The sequence below is a fragment of the Podarcis gaigeae genome (assembly GCF_964106915.1).
Source record: "Podarcis gaigeae genome assembly, chromosome: 3".
In the NCBI taxonomy this organism is placed as follows: Eukaryota; Metazoa; Chordata; class Lepidosauria; order Squamata; family Lacertidae; genus Podarcis; species Podarcis gaigeae.
Window position 1 is genome coordinate 41,220,964 of NC_139680.1, and position 24,132 is coordinate 41,245,095.

General features: G+C 41.6%; 2 protein-coding genes and 1 long non-coding RNA gene across 9 annotated transcripts in view; 1 reads left to right on the top strand and 2 right to left on the bottom strand.

Annotated features, from left to right (window-relative positions):
- PRSS35 (serine protease 35) overlaps positions 1 to 9,017 on the top strand; it is a 152,954-nt gene extending 143,937 nt beyond the window's left edge. For 6 of the 7 annotated variants that reach the window (XM_083730602.1, XM_083730603.1, XM_083730599.1 and 3 more), the window contains one exon: positions 6,126 to 9,017. In XM_083730602.1, the coding sequence (XP_083586728.1) occupies positions 6,142 to 7,386 (1,245 nt within the window). In that variant the 5' untranslated portion in view covers positions 6,126 to 6,141 and the 3' untranslated portion in view covers positions 7,387 to 9,017. Of the gene's footprint in view, positions 1 to 1,541; positions 1,698 to 6,125 lie in introns of all 7 variants that reach the window. The other variant, XM_083730601.1, reaches the window with a different exon arrangement.
- Positions 627 to 7,857, bottom strand: LOC310840724. Its single transcript, XR_014562046.1, has 3 exons — positions 7,779 to 7,857; positions 1,021 to 1,079; positions 627 to 933 (listed from the first exon to the last, which is right to left on the bottom strand). It is a non-coding gene; the product is annotated as an uncharacterized lncRNA (long non-coding RNA).
- Positions 9,018 to 22,263: 13,246 nt separating the features above from the next.
- The window catches only part of SNAP91 (synaptosome associated protein 91), a 68,888-nt gene continuing 67,019 nt past the window's right edge, over positions 22,264 to 24,132 (bottom strand). The window contains exon 29 of the mRNA XM_083730166.1: positions 22,264 to 23,768. The gene's annotated coding sequence lies outside the window, so the exon portion shown is untranslated. The remainder of the gene's footprint in view (positions 23,769 to 24,132) is intronic.

A 24,132-nucleotide genomic window follows, 5' to 3' on the forward strand; every position in this document is an offset into this window, starting at 1 on the left:
CCAGAGCAGCGCACGGAAACACCGTTTACCTTCCCGCCAGAGCGGTACCTATTTATCTACTTGCACTTTGAGGTGCTTTCAAACTGCTAGGTTGGCAGGAGCAGGGACCGAGCAACGGGAGCTCACCCCGTTGCAGGGATTCGAACTGCCGACCTTCTGATTGGCAAGTCCTAGGCTCTTGTGGTTTAACCCACAGCACCACCCGTGTCCCTTCAAGTATTAGGTACCCTAATATAAAAGGAGAATGAGGTATAGTTAGGCTACTGGAGTGGCTATAAAGAACACGACACCTTTATGCCATCTTTCAAGGGCAAACCTAGGTAAAGTGTTTTGTGTATTGAGCTCTTGTGTATTGAGCAAATTTATATAATATGACAGAGAAATTCCCCAAAGATCTTGGAATAGGGTAGCACCATAGCCAATTACAGTAGTCAGTATATAAATATTTATTTTTTTTAAGATGAAGGGATTTTCACACCTATCCTAAGGGAGGCAGCTGCCATCCTATAACAATATTACAGTAAGTTTCTGAAAAAAATAAGATGGTACTTTCATTGGGGGGGGGGGAATAGTCTGAAGTGTGCTAAGCATTTTTCAAAATATAAAATAAGTGTAGCCCCCTAAAAGAAAACAACACAGCAAGCTATGTGGGACAAGAACCTGCCCTGGAGGAGAATACCATATTCCAGTAATAGTATACTCAAATGAAGTACAGTAAGAGTCTAAAAAATAAAAGTTTCAACCTTCTAGGGAATTCATAAAGTCTATTATTGGATATGTCTAGATTTTTCTGCCCTCTGGTGGCAGCACCACAAGCATACTTGCATGTTTAAAAATATGAAAGGAAAGTTAAAAGGAAGAAAAGCAGTATTTATTTACTTTAGTTCTTAGTCAACTCAGCCTTCAGGAGGGGTCAAAACCAGTAAGAATAGGCTGAAAAGCAAATATAAGAGACACTGTCAAATTTATAATCTAGTTAAACATCTTAAATTAAACACTAGCAGCCTGCTCCCAGTTTACCTCTAATGTATTCCCAGTCTGCCTTAAGTAGAAGTCTTGTAATGTTTCCAGATGATGAACTGCAAAGGAGAATAAGTTCCATGATTACTTTTTAATAATAAACTACTAAATATTTACTAGCATGCAAAACTTTCAATATCATATCTCTGTCCATTCATGTAGGGCTCATCCAGATGCTTCACCATCAAAATCAAAATGCCCACAACTGGGCAGGAATACATGTGTGGTCCCTTTTAAGAAGCTGTGCATTCCTCTACTTATGGTGGCCACTGCCAAAAGAGAGGAAAGGCATGACAAAAAAAAAAGAGCAGGTGCAGATTTGCATATAATATGCTCGTGCAAATTGATATGTACAGATTGAAATTTAGAAATAATGACTGAAAATTAAGTGGAAATATGGGGGAAGACAGTGGGGAAGGCTATGTCCAGATGAGCTCAGTCTGTTGTCAAGGTATCAAATGTTGATGGCCAGCTTCAAGGCCGACAGTCTCTCTTCTTATGGTTTTTTATTTTTAAACCAGGCTTGGGCTGGGCAGCCCTTCATATAGAGGATGCCATGAAAAAGAGGACTATCCTCCTGGCAGCCCTCCAAACAGAGGACTCCTGGCAGCCCTCCAAACGGTGGAATGGGGCGTATAATCACTCTACCTGCAAACCAGAGTCAAGTGAGTGGCAAGGTGAGCTCTGGCCCCATTGCCATGGCAGCACAAAGTCTAGGAGGTTCAGCAAGAAGCTAAAGAACTCTCCAAAAGATTGTGCTTGTTTGATATGGCAAATGTGGGTGTGAGCCAAAGAAAGACACTGCTCAGGGCTTTGCTTCTGGGAGACAAGGCTGAGCAGAGGAGGAGGAAGATCTGGGTGCTTTTTCCTTCCATTCTTGGGGCCAAACGAAGGAGAACTCAGGAGGGCCAAAGAGGGAGGCAGGAGCTACAGTTAGAGCAGCTGAGGAACACTAAGAGTCTCCATTAAATCACATGTACCAAACAGCCAGAAGCTAATTGCAAGTTACCTTTCTGAGTTTGCTGTAAACAGGGAATATATATTTAACAGACCGCAACGCAATACAAGAAGCTGGTGTGGTCTTTGTGGCAGTGTCAGGGCTGGTTTCAAAGAGTTGCAACACTCAGCCTGTTTTACTATAAAAACCTTCTAAGGGAAAATAAACCATTAACAACCCCAATCAAATAGGATCACCCTCATTAGGAAGAACTTGGGGGTAGTTCAGAAGTTTGAAACTGTTCTGTATGGTGCAGACCTATCAGCTCTTCCAGCTGGATGGAGCACCCAATGCTGCAGGGGACCTTTACTTTTTTTACCTTTAAGTTCCTGCTGCTGCTTCTGGAGTACAGTTTGTGTGAGGATTAGAGCCAGTGCAGAACAGTGGTTGGAGCATTGGACTAGGGACTGGTATAAAGGTAAAGGGACCCCTGACCAACTCTGGGGTTGCAGCACTCATTTTGCATTATTAGCCGAGGGAGCCGGCGTACAGCTTCCGGGTCATGTGGCCAGCAGGACTAAGCTGCTTCTGGTGAACCAGAGCAGCACACAGAAACGCTGTTTACCTTCCCACCAGAGCGGTACCTATTTATCTACTTGCACTTTGACGTGCTTTTGAACTCCTAGGTGGGTAGGAGCAGGGACCGAGCAGTGGGAGCTCACCCCGTCGCGGGGATTTGAACCGCCGACCTTCTGATCAGCAAGTCCTAGGCTCTGTGGTTTAACCCACAGCGCTACCCACGTCCCACAGGGACTGGTATACCATAGTTCAAATTCCATGTCATTTTCTGCAGATAATTAATAATAATAATAATAATAATAATAATAATAATAATAATAATAATTTATTATTTTTACCCCGCCCATTTGGATGGGCTTCCCCAGCCACTCTGGGCGGCTTCCAAAAGAATGTTAAAATACTGTGATACATCAAACATTAAAAGCTTCCCTAAACAGGGCTGCCTTCAGATGTCTTCCAAAAGTCTGGTAGTTGTTGTTCTCTTTGACATCTGGCGGGAGGGCGTTCCACAGGGCGGGTGCCACTACCGAGAAGGCCCTCTGCCTGGTTCTCTGTAACTTGGCTTCTCGCAGTGAGGGAACCGCCAGAAGGCCCTCGGTGCTGGACCTCAGTTCTTAAGGCAAGGATATAGGCTGGGGTTCTGACTTGGGGCCCAGGTTATGGGTGCCCATGACGCCTGCGACATCAGCAACGCTTCTGAGGCCTCATGGGGTCTCAGAGGTCACATCTGAAGCCTCGCAAGACCTCCAACACAATTTGAAGGGCCTCCAACGTGGTCTGGGAGGTCGCGTCAGTGCTCTGATGCAACTTCTGGTAGAAACCGGAAGTTGTGTTGGAGTCCTGCATTGTGGGTGCCCTGGCACCCAGAGCCCCCTAGACCAGGTGCCTGTGGATAGAGGCATTTTTCTTTGCCCACAACTTCTTCCTTGCTGACATTGTTGGAAGTGGAGTCTTTAGTAGGGCATGGAGAGAAGGCGGGAAGGGATCTGCTGTTTGTTAAAATGATCTCCTGCCCTGCCTAATATTTAAACACCACTCACCGGACTGGGGGGAGGGAAGCTGAATTGCTTCACAACTGACTGCTGTGTCCTTGCTACAAGAGATCTACCTGCAGAGGCCTGTCTTGTCATGTGGATTACCATCAAAGAAAGACATGTGTACACCCCGATTCACATAGCAAGATCCTTAGGCTTGCTGCACTAACAGATATGTTTTGAAGAAGGGATTTTGCCAACTGCTGTAGCTACACAAACCATTTCTGGATTGCATTGCTATTCCAGGAAAATAGTCCAGGTAATTTAAAAGCCATAGAATTAAACTATCATCAAACCCACATTTCAATAATAGCTACTATCTTCCTTATTCTTTAATTTAGAACTTGAGCCACATCTTTTGCATCTTTTTCACCTTTTCTTTAGCCTTTAATTCTGAAAACAATTATTATTTAAAAAAAAACAACCTTTAATGTAGACTTCAGCCCTTTTTGAACTCTGGTATATATAATAACAACAAAAGAGAGCTCTTTATCCTGATCTGCACTTTAATTACAATATTGAACCATAGAGTCTAACCAGATGCATGTCCTTAAATGCCTAACTCTTAAAGTATAATTAGAGGTACTGCCATTTCCACACATGTCTGAGGCTTCCATAGTGGTGAATGTATAAAGTGGGAGAGGAAAGCAGGCTCCGTTCTCCAAATGGCAGAAGTCACTGCATTTGTTAATATTGTGATGCATCAAATTCAACCTGTAAAAAGTCATGTTTGTTCCATTTACACAGTTCACTGGCATTCATCAGGCGTGGACATGATTTACTCTAAGTTATTAAGAATGCTACTTGATTTCAGGATACCTTGGGTTTTCTCCTTCCTTAACTTACTTGGAATGCCTGGGTCAGGCTTGCAAATAATTATTCACCTGATCACTAGTGATAAGAATGGTACTTAGATGCCCAATCAGGGAAGTTGTTCTTTTTAAAAACATTGATTTTTCTTTTACATCACAAATTACTAGTGCTCCAAGTTCAAATGAAACAGTAAAGATATACGGTAAATACCCCATTTAAGTTGACAACTCTAGGCACTACCAATAGTAAATATTAGTATGTCCTCTAGGCCCAGTTATCCTTTCATGCCACCAGTTTATGTACTAACCACTGTACTGTAGCATACTTTATTACAAAACAACCTATCTTTCATTTATATCTTGAGATGTTCTTAGTCCACCTATGGGAAACACCATTCAGCTCTCTGTAGGCCCACAAAGTGCCAGGGAACCCTGTCCACTTTCCCCTACTGCCCAGATGACTAGCCATTACTGTTCCCATCCTGATAGGCAATGTGGCAACAACTATTTTAGCTACGTTGGGATTGCTGGGGAATGCACATTAAAGCTTGTGTTCTCCAGCACTGCCAATGCAGCTGGGGAGGGGACAGATTAAAGTGTGAGTAGGCAGGACAGAAGGTTGAAAGAAGATTCTGGTGTCCCATCCCCCCCAATTAAGTCCTTCCCCACCAACTGTCAAGCAGCTCCACTTGCCTGTCAAAGTGCTGCAGATGGCCCTCAGAGGCCCACCTCTGTTCTAGTCCATGAAAATACCTTGGTATTCATCTATTCATTAAAAAAATATATTCTGCCCTTCACCATAAAACAGTTGTGGGATGGGTTACAGCAGATAAAATTAAAAGCAATATTGGCCGGTGCTGCTCAGTTAAAGGCCTAGTGGAAAAGAAATGCTTTTGACCTCACACCCGAAAGTAATTAACATTGGTGTGATGTAAAAAGGAAGGAAGGAAGGGTCTCCATGAGTGTGTGTCTATAAAGGGAGGATACAATAGGATTCCACAAGATTCCTAAGCAAAGCAGCCTAGCATAGAAAAAAGGAAAGGAAATAAAATGAGGGAAGTTAGGCAAGGAAGGCATGGCATCAGGGAGTCATTGCTTGAAAATCATGCCAGATGGAAGTGAAGGTTATTAACAGGGGTATTTATTCCTGTGAGAAGCAATTCCCATCCCCTTGCCATACAGATCAAGCATGTCATTGATCCCTAGAAGTTAAGATAACTGTGACAGATCTTCCAAGTAATATCTCATCTAGTTTGGCCTTTAGGTAGATAGAAAGGCAGTGTGGAGCTGCATAGATGTCCTTAATCTGTCATTTTCAGGCAACATGCAAAGGGTTGTTTTGTGTGTGGGGGAGCAGGGCTGGAATTTAAGCTGTGTAGGAACTTAACGATTTATCATAGTTTCAAAGTCAAGTGGTTAAAAGCAGAGTGAACAGAAAGAAAAATATTTTCATGAATCTTCCTGGCTTTTCATAGCCAAATTAATGACAATATTGTTAAATGTATCTATAATCAAATACAGGACACAATTGCAAAGATCTATAAATAGAGAAAGATAATGATTGTGGTCGGAGTACCTTGTCCTACATATTCAGTTTATTGTCTTTCTAAGAGTGCTGTTGCTATTTTTAAATATCTTAACCATGCTACAAAAATAGTATAATACTTATGTCATCCTTTAAATGGAAACATCTCTGACGCTACAACATTTAAACAAACACTTCTTGTGTTTTGTTTTTAACAGAAAACCAAGAGACATAATGGACCGTGCTCTTCTGTTACTGCTGTTTTCCACTCCTGTCTGGAGCCTCATGAATGGAATAGATGCAGAACAAGATTTCAGCTGGCAGTTAAGAAGAGTACCACAGATAGTGAAAGAAAAAACTTTCCTCCTCGACGCTCCTAAATTTGAAGCAAATGCCAAATTGGAGCTGAGTGGAGTGTGTGGGATTGAATGCCAAAGGACTCTCCCGCTGCCACGCCTGTCAGACTTGAAGGAGCTCCTCTCCTACGAGACTGTCTTTGAGAACGGCACACGGACCCTGACTGAGGTGAATATCTTGGGAGCGGATCTTGACCCAGTGGCGAACACCACCGCCAAGGTGCGCTCCAGGAGAAAGAGGCAGGTCTACGGCACTGACAGCAGGTTCAGCATTTCCGACACACGCTTCCTGACCAACTTCCCTTTCAACACCGCTGTAAAGATCTCCACGGGCTGCAGCGGAATCCTGATTTCACCAAAGCACGTCCTCACTGCTGCTCACTGTGTGCACGATGGCACCGATTACATCAAAGGCAGCAAGAAGCTGAGGGTGGGGTTGCTGAGGCTGAAATCCAAAGGGGACGGCAAGAGACGCAGGGGAGCCAAGAGGAGCAAGAGGGAAGTGTCAGAGGTCGAGGACCACCACACTGATGCCAAACAGCTGGAACAAGGTCCCAGCAAGAGAGCTGGCAGGAAACAAAAGGCATCTGGGTTGAATGAGAGGAAATCTGAGCGTAAGCCTTCCTTCCAGTGGACCAGAGTTAAAAGCACACAGATCCCCAAAGGCTGGCTGAGGGGCATAACTGGAGATGTTGCAGTGGATTACGACTACGCAGTCCTGGAGCTCAAGCGTCCTCACAAGAAGAAATACATGGAGCTGGGCATTAGTCCAGCTAGCAAAACAATGCCTGGAAGCATGATCCACTTTTCCGGATACGACGCTGACCGATCTGGCCAACTGGTCTATCGGTTTTGCAGCGTATCTGAGGAATCCAGCGATCTCTTCTACCAGTATTGTGATGCCGAGTCTGGCTCTACTGGATCGGGGATCTACCTTCGCCTTAAAGAGCCCAACAAGAAGAAGTGGAAGCGCAAAATTATTGCCATTTATTCTGGTCACCAGTGGGTGGATGTCAATGGGGAAGAGCAGGATTACAATGTGGCCGTTCGAATTACTCCTGCCAAATATGCCCAGATTTGCCTCTGGATACATGGGAACAATGACAATTGTGCACAGGGCTAATGGCAGCCGATGCAACATCAGCTCTAGTATCTGACAGTGCTATGAAGTGAAGAACCTGCAAAAATAAATGCTGAACGTACAATGACCTGCATCTGACTTTATTTGAACTTGAAACCAGCATTTTTCTGATATGCTGAAAACATTTACACAGCATTTAGCAGAATTTCTTTTCAACTGAATTGTTTAAATTGACCGTAGATATGACGTGCACTTAAAGCCCCATATTGTATTGCTGTATTTATTGTTTTTAAATTGTGGTAAATTCGAGTCATTCATATTATGGAACAGAAACTAATGGCTCTTTCCGTTTGCTTGCATTTTTAAGGAGAAGCGTCTTCTCTTTTAACTGGTACTATTAAACTATGTGATTGTTTTGTTTTCAACTTATTTACTTGTCTCAGGGTTCTGCTCCAGTATGTTTTCTATTCTTCCTGTTACACAGGTTGCATGTCCATTATTGTATAGTATCTGCAGGAGAATCCAATTGTGAAACACTGGGATAAGACAAGAAACAAAGCTCTCCCATAACCCTTATTACTGTAGACAATACCTCTTCACATTGAAATGCCTCTGCCAAGTTGGCCTAGTTTAGATCATATGCAAAACCCACAAATTCCTTTTCCTTGAATTCTAAAATAGCAAAGTGGAACTTAATGAATGTAGCATGTCTTCTGTTTGTGGGGGGAAAGGAACCATATGAGTACAATTTAATGCCTGTAAATTCAGTTTTAGAAGATATGCAAAAGTGAGATTATTAGATGTGTATTTGTTTTAACCTGTCACTATTTTGAACAAATCAGTGCCTTAAAAATATAATCATCAGCATCAAGTGATGTTACTTTTGACAAGAGGCAACAATGACAACTACTAATTCAAGTTTTGAAAACAATGGTTAAAAAGAGCTAAACACACCAAAGATGAATAAGGTTGTCTTAAAAAATGGGATTATAGGCCCAAGAGGCCATATGCACTTGAGAGTTCACCTTACTAGAGAGTAGGGCAGCTCTCTTTTCTTCAATACAAAACTCTGGCCCATTCATTGAAGTGAAGGGGGAAGCCTTTACAACAAGGCCAAAACACATAGTTGAGATGACTATTGAATTGGGACTATCCAACAGACTATCTTTTCCTCAGATGGGTTTGTGGGTTGCGTAGTTGTGTTAATTCTCAGCATCAAGAATTACCAAAAGCAGATAATTGTTTGCTGAGTCATGTTTCAACCTTTTGGAAAATGTAGGTTAAATTCTTATGTAAATACATTAGGTGACTTATTATATAGCAATAAACCAACTGGGTTCATGTTCATTTCTGAACCTCGACTTTTACTAGAAAAGTATTTAACATGAGCTTAAGTATTGCAAATTTACACATTTCAGTAGCTTTTTAAAAATTGTATCAGCTGAGCTTCCTGCTTCAAATGTACTAGTGTATGTGAAAGTTCTTTGTGACAAAGCTGGTTGTCAGGATGTTGTTTAATATGTAACATTAAGATGCATACTCCAGGCCCATATAAGCTTGGTTTCTATTAGCATTACAGTAATTCAGTTTTTAACTTGTATTGATCCTTTTTTTCCCCTACCAGTGTGGAAGAACAAAGATTTTTTTAAAAAATAAATGACTATTAAAATATATATTGATGGCCAAAATTTTTACAAATCATCTCTATATTGTGTGAATGAGATATTATTAAAACACCATTTGTGTATATAATTATTTGGGGATATTAAATTTGGCATTGACTTGCAAATCCACTTTTTAAAATCATTTCTATTATTGAAAAGTGCATTTGAAAGCATCCCAGACAAAATTAAAATCTGTTATCAAAGTTCACAGCGTTTATATGGAAACATTTTAAATTATTTTAAATTAATTTCCCCTGCAGTATTAGGCACTCATTCTTAAAGCTGCAGAGCACACAAAGTGGAAGTTTTAGCCTGGCCACCTGGTGAGAAATGGAGTACCTGACTCACAGTTCTGTTATATTCTAGAAACAACCATTAAAATATTTTTTGGGGGGGGGGGGTTGGATTCATGAGGGTAACAGGGAGGAATTTATCGCACATTTTATATGCTTTTTAAAAGCCCTGATTTCTTTTCTTGCAACACACACAAGCTATCCACATTAGTTGGGTTCACATAATGAAAACATGAGGGAGAAGAAAACTGCAGAGTAGGGCAAATTGCTGGTAAGATACAAATAAACCTTTAGGCCGCAGGACAGATGGATGGGACCCTCCAAGACACAACAATTCTTTTGGACTGATATTGTCTGTGTGGTGCACATTGTTGACTGCCTGAGAATGGGAGATTGACATAAAAGTATCCAAGACTCTCTAGAAGGATGTGTGTGACAGGAAACAGTGCGGCCTTGACATTTGGGGCAGTGTGGGGGTTAAAAAATTGCTAGCCATTTCACTCTGTAGTTTCCCTAATGGACCAGCCACCACTGAGCCAGGGATATGAAACACCTGAGCCCCTGGAGAGTTGTTGCCAGTTAGATAATAACGAGCCAAAGTGGATAAATAGTTTGATCTAGTGGAAGCTATCCTTCTATCCCAGTAAAAATCCAGAAAAAACACGCTGAAAGCCTAAATAACATTTCGGATTAGCAACTCAATGCTTTTAATAATTAGTTCTGTGCCAAAAGCAAATTGCCGCTGAGGTTATTAGGAATTGATGCATTACTGACTATGGAGCCATGTTTTCGTCCTGGGCCTCTGTCTACCCTATATTCAGACATCTATTTGAAAGTACAAATCGGTCTCCCACTTTTATCACTGCTTAATTTAAAGACTTATTTCCTGCACAATCTTCTGCAAAAGACAAACTTTCCATTTTAAATATTCAACAATAATAACTTGCTGCAGCACAGCCAACTGTGTATATCAGGATTAAAGGCCAAGTGACGCAAGCTTTCAACATGCAGACAGGCTGAAATCACCGATGCTGCATGATAATATGTGGCGACGTGGAAGCATTATCTGCATCCTGCACTAAGATAAAGTTCTATTTCCCATACAAGTTTCCTACAAATGCTGGATAAAGTGCAGATAAAGTGCAGAAGGGAAAAATGTGAGCTTCCAACTAGGTCAACACAATTCTGCCAACTCGTTTCACCATCATGGATTACTCAAGAGTGGCCCTTCAGATCCCTTTGTCTGGCCCTCAGGACTCTCTCTAGGCCAGGGGTCAGCAAATTTTTTCAGCAGGGGACTGCTCCACTCTCCCTCAGACTTTGTGGGGAGCCTGACTATATTTTTTGGGGGGAGGGAATGAATGAATTCCTTTGCCCCACAAATAACCCAGAGATGCATTTTAAATAAAAGGACACATTCTACTCATGTAAAAACACACTGATTCCCGGACTGTCTGCGGGCCAGATTTAGAAGGCAATTGGGCCAGATCCAGCCCCCAGGCCTTAGTTTGCCTACCCATGCTCTATTCCATACTCCCTCACCTGTCCTGCTTGAGTGTTTTTGCCTGAGTGGGAGATCTCTGATAGCGTATCTTGCTTGCTTGCTTGAAGGATGGAGATTTGAGGTGGTGGTGCATAAATTAGCCTATTACACCAATGTAAAATTCACACACAGGTCCCACTGTCTGCCTTCCCATTATGCCCAAATCTCACTATAGACGCCACAGATTCAGATATCCAAACAACTCAAGTTTTCCCACTTCCATACCTCCTTACTTGTTTGTAACTACATTGGTTGGCAGCAGCCATTTCCAGGCAGAAACTACGCAGGGAGAGAAGGGAAAGGGGAAGGGGAGAGAGATCAGAAAAATCAGGGAGCAGGAGACATCTCAAGAAATCAGTTTTGCCTTTTTCTCCCTTTTGCTGGTTGGCTGCAGCCATTTCAGGAAGAAATCATAGAGCTGTGATTCTCAAACCTTTCTCTCTGGGCCACACTTTCAGAATAAAAAATATGCTTGCACCACACTGAACATTTTATTGCTAAGAAATGCCCTGGGAAACAAAAAAGAAACAACTAGCAGCAGTGCTGGATTTATACCAAAGAACACAACTGCTTTATAATGGGTCACCCAGAAAGTATAAAACAATGCAGCCACATAAGAGCATGAATTGTTCCCAAAATATAATTATAAATGAGCCTCTACGTATATTTACAAACTCAGTGACAGGTGTGAGCTTGTTTTTGTCAGGTAAGCTCATTAATATTAGGTCTAATTTGAGAGAAACAAAACAACTCATCAATGAAAAGAAGCCTTTCCCTTTTCTGATCTTTCTTCTTTGTCAAGAGTTAAAAATACTGTATACAGGTTTACACAATGTTACTGAAGGCAACTGCATTAGTTTACCATAGATGAGACTGATGCTTTAGGCTTGAAATATATTCTTTTTTGTGTAGTGGTGGAATGGGGTATGGACACAGACCGCACAGTCTGAAGGTGCCATTCTCTTACTGGTAGATATGCATTTATCCATAGACAAATTTCATTATTATGGTCTAGAGCCTTAACCAGAACATTAAGACTGTCTTAATTCCCTTGAATTAACTGGCAAGGAATTATATTAATCCAAACATGTACTGTAAATATAAAAAATGCATGTTTAAATTCTGTAGATTCAAATAAGAATCTATTTTGCCAGGATTTTGTGTCCATTTTAGGCACATTTTTATTGTACATTTTTAATTTTGCACTGAAAGTTTGGTGTGTGTGTGTGTGTGTATGTGAAAGTTTGTGTGTGTTTATAGGAAATATTTTTGATCCAATTATGCATTGGCGGGAGGAAGTTCAGATGCTGGATTTCTGCCTGTCATGCAGCTGTTAAATACAGAGTGAAAAGAATGGCAGCCCTCTGACACTAACTAGCCTTTACCTCGCCTGATCCCTTAGAGCTTGCTGCTTTTGGCAGCAAAAAACTAGAGATTTAATGGAACTATAAGGGCATTGATTAAGCATTTTGTATGGGGAAATAGCAGTACACAGAGAGTCTACTCTGACCTCATAAATGCTTAAAAGGGGTGGCTTTAAACTGGCTAGTTTATTTTTTCTAGATTTACATAAATCTTGTGAAAACTTCTGTACAGAACACGCTTGCCAAAGGCAGCTCTAGATTACTCACCGAAGCCTACTCCACATCTGGATCTGGTTTCTGAGGAGAGGAGTGATTAAAAAAAGAAAGAAACTTTGGCATAAATATTAAAAGAAACTAAACAGGTTCCAGAACAGGCATTAAATGGCTACCCTTCATTTCTATATACCAATAAAATGCCTCAGACTTCAAACCTTTACACTGCTAGGCCCATTGTGCTGTTACTAAACTGTTACTAAAAACATACAGCAGAAAGGAAGAGAACCTCCAATACGACAATAGTTGCAATTCAGAACACACCATTTATTATGTTGGAGCCACCTTTCGCAGGCATAAGCAGCTCCTTCATAAACTGGAAGGAGAACTCATGAGAAACCATTTGTTTCTACCAACAGAGGCTTGGTTCTCAATGGGAAGCCACATTGTCAGGCCTGCCTCCTGTGCAGTTGAGGTTGGGTGCAACAGAGACAGGTAGGGTAGTCTGTATCAACAAGAGGTCTCCGAAGCCCTGTTTGGGTATCCTAAATGCCTTGTGCAAAGGTGAAGAGTGAAGACAAGCATGCTAGCTCTACCTTCCTTCTTCCCTTATTGCTGTTCCCTTAACCCTCCACAGATTGGTGGCACAACTTCTGCAGTGGGGAGCTTTTTGTAATTGTGTAGGCTCCTTGTGCAATTTAGACCCTTTCAGTGTCCACGTTCTGAAGCCTAAACAAGTGCAGCAAACTCCCTACTTCAGAATATATCCCTCATAGTCATGGATTACGGTGGTGGAGGAAGGCAAGCTAGCACACTTGACTTCTCAAACAGGAATTAACCTCTGCAAAGATCAGACAGGAAGTCACTTCCCAGATGGATGCAGTGACCAGGCCACTTCCCAATTGTTTATTGCTCGTCTTGCTGCAACCTTCAGGTAGGGACATGTCCTGGAGCTATCTCACCCCCAGTGCCAAGCAACTTTGCTTCACTTCCAGCTATGCCTTCTGTATGTGAAGCATGGCAAAGATATGGACTGGCTTTGAGCAGCTTACAGATCCCACAAGTCTCTTAAATTTTAACATATTTCTTTCACCCGTTGTGCAATACTGAGATTTAGTCGGCTACCCTGCCCTGAAGGTCTCATACGAAAGAATCTCAGGGTTGTATGTGCAGAGGTGAAATGACTGCACGCCACTGAGGGAACCGTCACATGCCCCCTAAATCCACCTCTGATTGTATGGTTATGGTGACTGTTCCCTAGTTTCATTCTCTGGTTAGTCCAGTCAAATAAATCCCAGTCTTGTTAAAGCATCAATTTTTTTGCACAAAAGGGAAGAAAGGATGGAACTTGCAAGCCCACAAGGCTCTCCCTGTCACCAAACCATGGTTCGGTAATCTCGGAAAGCATTACATCTGTACCAAGTCAGTGAAAGCAACTCAGATGGCAGCAGATTGAAGTACTCATCCCAAAGTGGAAAAGCCAGCCTTTAATTTTAACATACAAGGTGGAGACAACATTGTAGGCACGTGACAAGTGGCTAAGTCTAAGTGGGCCCTGCGTCTGCCCCTCTAACCACATCAGTTATAGGCTGCTTTGGACTGAAAATGACATGGCTTTCTAACAGCTGGGTGCAGCCATGTACTTTGCTTGTGTCAAGACCACAGTGGACAGCTCTTCTTAGCAGCTGCAAGCTGGCAAGGCGACATCTGCAGAACCCAGGGCCAAATTCATTTTGGAGTCTGCTTTTGGGGCTATATTTGGAGGCTAACTTTTCTGCTAGAGTCTGGAACTATCCATGGACATCCTGAGAGACAATGTAATTTCAAAAAGAATATGTTAAGTGATACAACTGAAGAACACATGCATAATTCAGAAAGCAAGGATCTGTTGATAGTTTTATAGCAGCGCGATCCTTTTCCTATGATCTGAACCCTATATAGATTCAGAAAGTACTTTCAAGGAATATGCCTCAGTAATTTAAGCTTTGTTCATAAACAATGTTATTTACCACCCCCTATTTATTTCTTAAAAATAGATAGTATGGTTGGCACTCGCCTAAAGGGTAAATTTCTGCTGCAGTCGTCGGATATCTGTAAGTTTCATAACCCACAGCCTCCCAGAGTACCAGGGAGACGATAAGACTACACAGTCCTGGAGAAGATGTTCAGAAGCAATTATGTCAACTTCCCATCTCATCTCAATGTGCTACAGTGAGACCAGGGCTTTGACAGAATTACTGCTTTCTCTGCTGGAAAATGCCCAGAGCAGTGCCGATCCAAGACATTTTGGCACCACCAGGGGAGAAGAGGTGAGTGAAAATCGACATCAGGAACAAGGTGAGGAATAAAGATGGGATCTGCTGCCCCTGAGGATCCTGTAGCCTGAGGCTGTTTACTTCACCTTGCCTCATGGGTAGACCAGCCCTGCCCCAGAGCAATCCATTAGTCACCGGATGCACACCATTCAAATGGGCGTGTTATCTTTGCTGAGCGAATTCCCACCCACAACCATTCCAAATTTCACGATGGTGATCTGACCATGACAACACAAAGCACTACACATGTCCACACCTTCAGACCACTTACTATCACTTAGGGACAAGGATTACATAAAGAATGTCTGACACTCTGAACATGGCATTCCTAATATTTTCAAACTTCAAAATAGTGACCAATATTGCTTAGTTTCATTTGGTCGTAATTATAAATGTAAGCATGTCTCAAAGCCCTCTGAACCATCAAATACACTTTCAGATGCCTACATGATTTTAATCAATACAGCTTGCCATGCTCATTTTAATAGGAGTTAGGGCTGGTTTTTATGCTACCTTCAAAGCATGATTGAGTCATTACATCGTCTTTCTATTGTAAACTACCCTGTAGCACACTTTTGACATACATACATACAGAAATATCCACATGGCAACTTCTCACATTTAGTTTATTTTGTTAGAACTTGCATATGACATGGCTTCTACCTATATTGCTGGCCTATGTATTTTGAATCCTCTGGTTTTTACCCTTGTTTGTATAGTTCAGGAGAAGCTAAAGTGGTGCCCTCCAGATGTGGCTGGAATACCTTTACCCCTGACCATTGACCTTACTGGCAGTGGCTGATGGGACTTGTAGTCCAACAATGTCTGAAGGGCACAACATTGGTTCTCGTTCTACAGAAGAGGAAAGGATAGGTTGTTTTCCAAGAACCTCTCCTGCTTGCTCTGGGAGCAAATGGTGTGATTTTTTTATTAGGTGCTGTTAGCTACGCAAATAACATTATAACAGCAGCAACAATGTGCCACCACTAAAACACAGAATATGTTAAAAACAACAGTCAAAGGGTAAAGAGGGAAGGAAACTATTCCCATCCAGACACATGTTCAAACATCCCTGCCTACCAAATTGTCTTTGAATGTGAACGGTACACGAGACAGCAAGGACAGCAAGGACTATATTTTATGTCCTCACATTGCAGCAAACATGCCCCTTCCCAAAAAAAGAATTGACAATTATAAGCTTGTAAGTAATATGTTGGCGAATTTCATGTGTTCTTTAACAGCTTTTAAAAATACCTCAAAACAAACCTAATCCATCTTTTAGCTGTTGGCAAAGTCCAAAAAAAAAACTTTTTTAAAAATTGAAAACCATACTAAAATTACAGGGTAGGATAAAAGTAAACCATAATATTAACTTATGAGCAAAAGGCACATGAGGTCCAAAAGATCCTGAGATATATACAAACAGCTAAGTTATATGGACTCTTGCCACAACACTTAAACCAACTGTTTGGTGAAAAATCCAATCTGCTATAAAGGCTGCGTCTTAGATGCCCGAATAATGGAATAGCACAGTAAATCTGGTTTTTGTGTGTCAGGTTCACAAAATCCCGCTTTTTACTTCAGGCCAAAAACCTTGGGTGAAATTGTGCTGGTTTCAGATCCAGATCCAGACATTTAAAGCACATGACTTCCCCCAAAGAATCATGGGAACGGTAGTTTCTAAGCATGCTGCTGTTGTAGCTCTGTGAGCTGTAAACTGCAGTTCCCAGAATTCTTGGGGAGGGAAGTCATGTGAATTAACTGCACTTTAAACATGTGGTGTGGATGTGACCTCAGAGTTATAACGCAATAAAATACTTTCTTGTTGGGACTGTATGCATATGGCCCACCTAAGATAAATTGTGGTAGCACTTGAGGAATAGGAGAAAGGATGATGAGGGACCAAACGTATTCCTTCAAGCAATTTATAAATCAGCCTTCAGTAACAGGAATACCAATCTCTCCACCTAAGCAGCTGTTCAGAGGTACTGCTGTTGCCCTTGAAAAAACTACAACACCCAAGGGCCACCCTTATCAGTGCTCCAGAGAAGGCAGGAACAGCAAGCTCTGGTTTCCCTGCTTCCTCTTTATGATGAAGCCAATTTCAGGTAATATGTGTGGGAGAGAGGGTGTAAAGAAAAGCCCCATTGAGCAAATGGAAGTTCTTAAGTGACTTTGAAATTACTGAGCATGGCTCAATTTCATTGGTTCTACTTAGCTGATGATCACCTATTAATTGATTATTAGGATGATGATTTAAATCTGTTTGTCATCTAACACAGGGCAGTCTCTAGGCAACTTACAATCAGCTTCAAATCCTTTTGAAATACCAGCAAATACCCCAGTGAAGAGGAAAGTAAGTTGTTAGTGTTGGCACCAGGCAGGCCTCACTTGGGAGAGCTTTTCACAGGGTGGAGCACAACTGAAAATGGCCCTCTTCTTTTTGATGCATGTATAGAAATATACTTCTGCACACAACCCCTAGCTGGATCAAGACAATGAAATGTGGCTCATGGATCATCTAGATCATCCAACCTGGTGCCCTTCAGATATTTTTGGACCACAATTTCCGTTATCCCTGACAATTGGCCATACTGCCTTGGGCTGATGGAAGATGAAATCCCAAACATCTGGAGGGCACCAGATGAAGGAAGGCTGAGCTAGGTCTTCGTAGGGTAAGGAGAAAGATGGTAATACCTCCCTATCGCTTTGCTAGACTTAGTGCTCTTGCTTGTCAAAGTTCTTGGGATTTCTCTTGCAGAATACCACAAAGTAACATCTTGATTCCAATTTTAGTTTTACGTATCTTTGCAAGATAACCAGATTTCCACCAGTCATCCAAGCATGGGCAGAACTGAGGTTTGAGTTTAGCACACAACAACTAAAACAAAGTCTGCAAACATACAGTCATACCTTGGGTTGAAGTAGCTTCAGGTTAAGCATTTTCAGGTTGTGCTCCGCAGCGACCCAGAAGTAATAGAGCGCATTACTTCCACACTCAAAATGACGTCACACACATGCGCGGATGCGGCGCATCGTGACCCACACAGACGCGGGTTGCGTTTGCTTCAGGATGCGAACGGGGCTCCAGAACAGAACCCGTTCACATTCAGAGGTACCACTGCATTCACATTTACATGTAGGGTTGAGTTATTAGGCTCTGCCTATATGCAACTTCGGTTTCAAGGCAAGTTCCAGTCTGCCACCTGCTGGCTCCAGAATTTCTTGTAACTCTAGTATTGTGAAGAAAATCATTGGTAAAACAGAAGCACAGACAGAGTCACAACATACAGATTGCCTCGAGGCTGTCACTGCTTTGTGGCAGGGATTCAAACGCATGCTGGAAATTTAGGTTTGTGCAGTTAAAGTGGGAGGAACGCTCTGTTGCCCTGGAGAGAGACAAATCCATTTTCAAACAAAATACCACAGCCTTTTGAAATCAAGAAAGTGACAAGATGAATTACTTACATTAATATGTGCTGGGTGAATAAATAATGAACAAGAAGATATGTAAACACCTCACAAGCAAATCAAAATGTATGCTTAGTATAACTACACCATAAACACATCAGAATGAATACAGTGGTACCTCGGGTTACAAACACATCGGGTTATAGACTCCGCTAACCTGAAAGTAGTATCCTGGGTCAAGAACTTTACCTCAGGATGAGAACAGAAATCGTGCTCTGGTGGCGTGGCGGCAGCAGGAGGCCCCATTATCTAATGTAGTACCTCAGGTTAAGAATGGTTTCAGGTTAAGAACGGACCTCCAGAACGAATTAAGTTCGTAACCCGAGGTATTGCTGTACTCAAGAAAAAACAGACTTAGGGCTCATCCACACTAGAGTTTAATGTGGATTTGAAGTTGCTTGTGTCTCTCTTTTTTTCCATGGTGTCCACATAACATCCTCCTCACTGAAGTGTTGTCCCACACTTTCTCCCTGTTCAGTTCAGGTTTGCTTACTTGGAGCAATATGCACACATTTTAAAATTATTATTTACTGTTCTTTTAGTTGTGTTCTGTGGTATTATAGTTTATGGCAGGGGCGAAACTAGGTCCAGGGGGAAGCAGAGATTCTGGCTGAACACGGGAAGGTTCTTTCACTGAGAGCTGATGATGGGGTGCTCTCTTGGAGAGTGGTGGAAGGATTTGAGCAGAGGACTGGGATTCTTTGGCTGCAGTTCATGCATTGCAGGGGACTGGACTGGATGGTACTTGGGGACCCTTCCAACCCTGAAATTCTATGATTCTGTGAAGATCTAATAGAGTGAAAACTTTGAATTTCAGAGGGGGGAAAAACATGTTTTGGGGTAGCTTTTTTAAAAAAAGGTCATGCACACTGGTGAACATGTTTGTGGGTGGAGGAAATACTAATTTAGGGGAGGTGACAACGCACCATACCACACCACAGAAATATATCCCCTCAAACACCAGCCACTAATGTCAATAGGAAACCATCAAAAAAGATTTGGGAGGCATAAATGGAAAGTGCTTATGTACACAAAGACACACAAACACACACATGGAAAGAGCAGCCTAAGGCCCTTGTGTTGACACACCCCTTTTTCTAACCATTAGCTTTGTGCAAGCAAATCAGGATTAATATTGAACCAGGAACCTGGAGATTCACACCTTAACTGTGTTAGGTATTTTTATTATCCATATACCCAGCAGAGGGCAGCCTTAGATCCAAAAGCCTGTCCTGAGCTCACTGCTTCTCAAACATTTTGAAACAGGACCACTTGTCCACTTAAACTAACCCCCCTTTCAAGTTCTCTACAGCAGAAAACGCCAGAACAAGTCAGCCAGCAAGTTTATATTTTATATGTTTCATTTTTAATGTCAATATACGCATAAGCACACAATAAACAGAGTACCATACAGGGAAGGAAAAGACAAGAGGGAGGGAGCCAGTCTTTTAAAGGGGCATCACAACCGCGATGGTTTTCTGTTGTCTGGGTGAAAAGCCCAGGAAAAGGGGGGAGCCCCTCATTACATGACTGAACCAGGAGCACATCGGGAGCCAGACTTTTAGAAACACTACTCCAGCTGTATCTTGAAAACCTATCTCAAGATTAAAATAGAAGTATGCTAAGAAGGTCCGCTCTCAACACTTTGCAGTAATTCCCAATAATGCAACCTAAACATGTCCAGACTTGACCAAGGGGATTAAATGTCCAAGAACTCCACAGTATCCTTCACCTAACACGTACACAAATAACTTTTCCCTTTGATTTTTACATAGCCCAGCAGTGCAGAATTATTTAGAAAAATCGTGATTAAGGTGTCAATCATAGGTGTCTGTACTTAGAAACCAAGGCTCACCAAAATTAAGGGGATTTGTTCCTGAACAGACCTGTTTAATTTTGAGCATTAAACTAAGTCTTCAAGGCCCAAAATTGTCCCCAAATCACCAGCCTGAAAATACAATTTTCAGACTCACCCTGGGGATAGCCGAACCCACCTCTTCTCCAATAACTCCTCTTACAGTACAGCCTGGACTCTGTGGTTCTTAAGCACAGGCCTGGGAATTTCCCTGCTCACTGACTCTCCCATTTCTGTGCATGGCTTAGTTTTATGCAGAAATATCTGCAACACTATGGTGACCAATAGCTACTACAGTCACATAATCTCTCACTTGAATGTGTGAAATAATCTATACCCTATAGAAAATTTCCCACTTGAAAATGAGTTGCTGCCTTAGCTACTTACCTAGAAATTAAATTCTGCCTGAGATGCGCATTACTGGATCATTCAATTGAACAGAGTGGCAGCTTCTGATGCTACATTCTCCTCTGCACCAGAGGACTGGAAAGCAGCCGATTTTCAAAAAGGGATCCAGGCAATTACAGGCCTGTTTTGATGAAAAACATTGTTTAAGGAAACCTTCGGTGAAAAGTGCTAAGAAAAAGTGCTAAGATAAAGTGATCAAGCAATAGACTTCTGGAAAGTCCCGACCCATCTCACTAACCTTTAGGAGTGTCAACAAGCATATGGATAAGATCAAACTCTTTACCTGGACTTTAAAGTCCTTCACTAAAGATTCCTGAGCGAATTTAAAAGTCATAGGATAAATATAGAAGTCCTCTTATGGATTGCTCACTAGTTAAATAACAGGAAGCAGGGAGTAGGAATAAATGCAGACTTCTCAAAGCAGAAGATAGAATTGGGGTTCATCCAAGGATCTGTATTGGGACTACATCTTTTGATGTGTTCATACTTTAAGAGATGAGCAGTGATGCACATGGGGCTAACCCCCACCCCGATTTTATACACAGAGAAGAGGAAGGGGGGAGGTCTGAGCTAGCAGTGAGACTAATCAGGAAAGGTATCTTGGGGTTGTGGTGGAGAGTGCAATGGAAGTGTTGACTCAATATACAGCTGCTACTGGCAAGGCATCAAAAACAATCAATCTCATAATGTCTCTATAATATGTTGTATGACTGAACAATAGCTATGTATATATAATTCTGGTCACTATGGGTATGTTCACATTACCACTTACTTCATATCCAGTGCTAGTTTTTGAAGCTACATTCACAGGTCATTCACGACGGTCCGTATTGATCCTATTGTTTGACAAATAGTACCTCAGGTTAAGAACTTTGCTTCAGGATGAGAACAGAAATCGTGCTCCGGTGGCGCGGCAGCAGCAGAAGGCCCCATTAGCTAAAGTGGTGCTTCAGGTTAAGAACAGTTTCAGGTTAAGAACGGATCTCTGGAATGAATTATCGTACTTTTTGCTCTGTAAGACTCACTTTTTCCCTCCTAAAAAGTAAGGGGAAATGTGTGTGCATCTTATGGAGCGAATGCAAGCTGCGCAGCTATCCCAGAAGCCAGAACAGCAAGAGGGATTGCTGCTTTCACTGTGCAGCGATCCCTCTTGCTGTTCTGGCTTCTGAGATTCAGAATATTTTTTCCCCTTGTTTTCCTCCTCCAAAAACTAGGTGTGTCTTGTGGTCTGGTGCGTCTTATAGAGCGAAAAATACGGTAAGTGCTTAACCCGAGGTACCACTGTATTCTCTGGTACTATTATAGACCAAGGTGCGGGGGTTTTTGGGGGGTGATGGTGGGGGCTTATGGGACTTTTTTGTGACAGAACCTTGTGATCCACGAGCTAGAGTGGATTTGGGTCAGACCCAGCCCCTCAAATCCATAGTTGCTCCTTCTCACTCTCAAAACACACCCCATGCATCCATAGATCACACTCTCTCTCACTATTGCTCATAGACCTCCCTTTTCCTCACCTCCTTACCTTCTTCTGGTTCACTTTCCTGGGAGTAAGCCTCATTGAATACAGCAAGACTGACTTCTGAGCAAAAAAGGCATATGGTTGTACTGCCAGTCACAATTGCTTTAGTAGGCTGGAGAATTCTCTAGCAGCTGTCAGATTTAAAATGCCAGCAGGCTCAAAGAGCAAGACCACTCCTGCTCTGAACAAGCATGTCAAACTGTAGTCAGCAGCTATTGTGTCCCTACGAGAAGCACCAAATGGCGAAGTCAGAGCAACAATCAAAGGACACAACTTTTGTGTTTTAATTTACTTTGATCAAGGTGTTTTATTGCATCTCAGAGGGTATACATGCACTGGGATTTTCCTCAAATCAAAATACAAAGAAAACCCACTTTGAAATTCTCTCTCTCTAACTCTCTGTCATTACAGTGTATGTTATCCCCACAATAAGTTCAGATACAACCACTTTTTAAAAAATGGTACCATATATTGATTAAATAGTTAATTTGAAAGACTTAGGTGAACATCTTTTCAACCTAATATGCTTTTACAAAGAGCTGCCAAGCCACTTGTAACACTGATCAACAGTGACCTTATTAAGGAGTCAAAAATCTTAAGCCAAGCCATCAGCACAAACAGTATGAGAGAACAAACTAAAACGTTTAAAGGAACACAATTTTTTTTCTCTGTTTACAGTAAAGGGTGCAGTTTTCCAGTTTAGTGCAACCTCTAATCACAGACAGTACGGAAGATACACAGCGGTGTATGGGAATGGAAAAAACACTACTAGTCCAAGGCTCATACAGAAAAGCACCAAACTAACTGATGTACATAAAAGCTAAATAAAAAATAAAATAAAAATTATTCATGATTTGCCAACAAATACACTGAGCAACCTAATTAACCTGACAATCCTTAAAATGTCTGCGCAGCTAGGATTTCCCCCCCACTCTTAGCAACATGGCAAGGAACTTGCCCTTTACTTATTTTCAGTGCATTTAAAATAAGAGCTGGTAAATAAGCTGGTTTTAAAATGGGAAACAAAAGTCCCTTAAATATTTTAAAATAAATTTGATAAGGTATGTTCAATATAATTTTTTTTGAAAAAAATTCTTTGCAAATCAACTTGAAAGAAGATGTATTAAATGGGAGCTCTCTTTTATATTACTTTTTAAAATTATCTTTAACATGTACAGTGCCACAAAAAAAAAAAAAAACATATTCCACAACAAATTCAGAATCCTGCATTTGGGGGGGGGGGACATTTTCCACACAAAAAGAGTTTGTAGGATTGAGAGTGTTTTTTTCTTACTACCTTGGTATCATTACACTATTATTTTGTATAACAGATATACAAGAGAAACTGGACTTCAAAAGGGAAAAATTTTAGAAGGTTTGCCAAAGTTATTTACACAGAGACCTCCAGAAACACAGACACATCGCTCCAAATGGCTCACCACACAACAGCTGCATAGTCTGCCCCTATTGGATAGGTTCAGAAAAGCACTAAGAAGGCATCAGAAACATACATCCATTGTTTAAAGTTGTAAAACACATAAATAATAACCCAAGTACACAAACTGAGAAAGAGAGAGAGAGAGAAGAGGGATAACAACTAAGATAGTACACATTCCTAATGTTCACTTTCACAGCTGTGCTACACGTTTTGGAAGTAGGAGAGAAATCTGTAAGCACTGGGTTTGGTAGTGGTGGCTCACTTGGACAACTCCGAGCAACAAAAGTCTTGTTTGTAGATTCCAAGCTTGCATCTTCAGTTATCCTGACAGAAAACTACAGCTGTGGAAGTGGGGGGAGGGGGGAGAGAGAGAGAGAGAGCAAAAGAGAAAAACTAAGCAACAAGCATTTGAATTAGTTTCATGATCTGGCATTACCAAGATACAAACATAATTTTTATTTGTATGCCGCCTTTCCATAGTTCAAACCATGGTCAAGGCGGCTTACAACATGAAAAAATACATTTACAACATAACAAAAGTAGTCATAAACAATAAATAAAACATCAAAAAAATACACAGCCAAACTGAATAATTTCCACATAAATCATTGTAAGATCTAACATAACCAATGACTTGGGAAGGAAGGCGAGAGGCATGGGGACACCAAATGTTGCCGATGCACAAGAAACCAGTAATATTTGGAA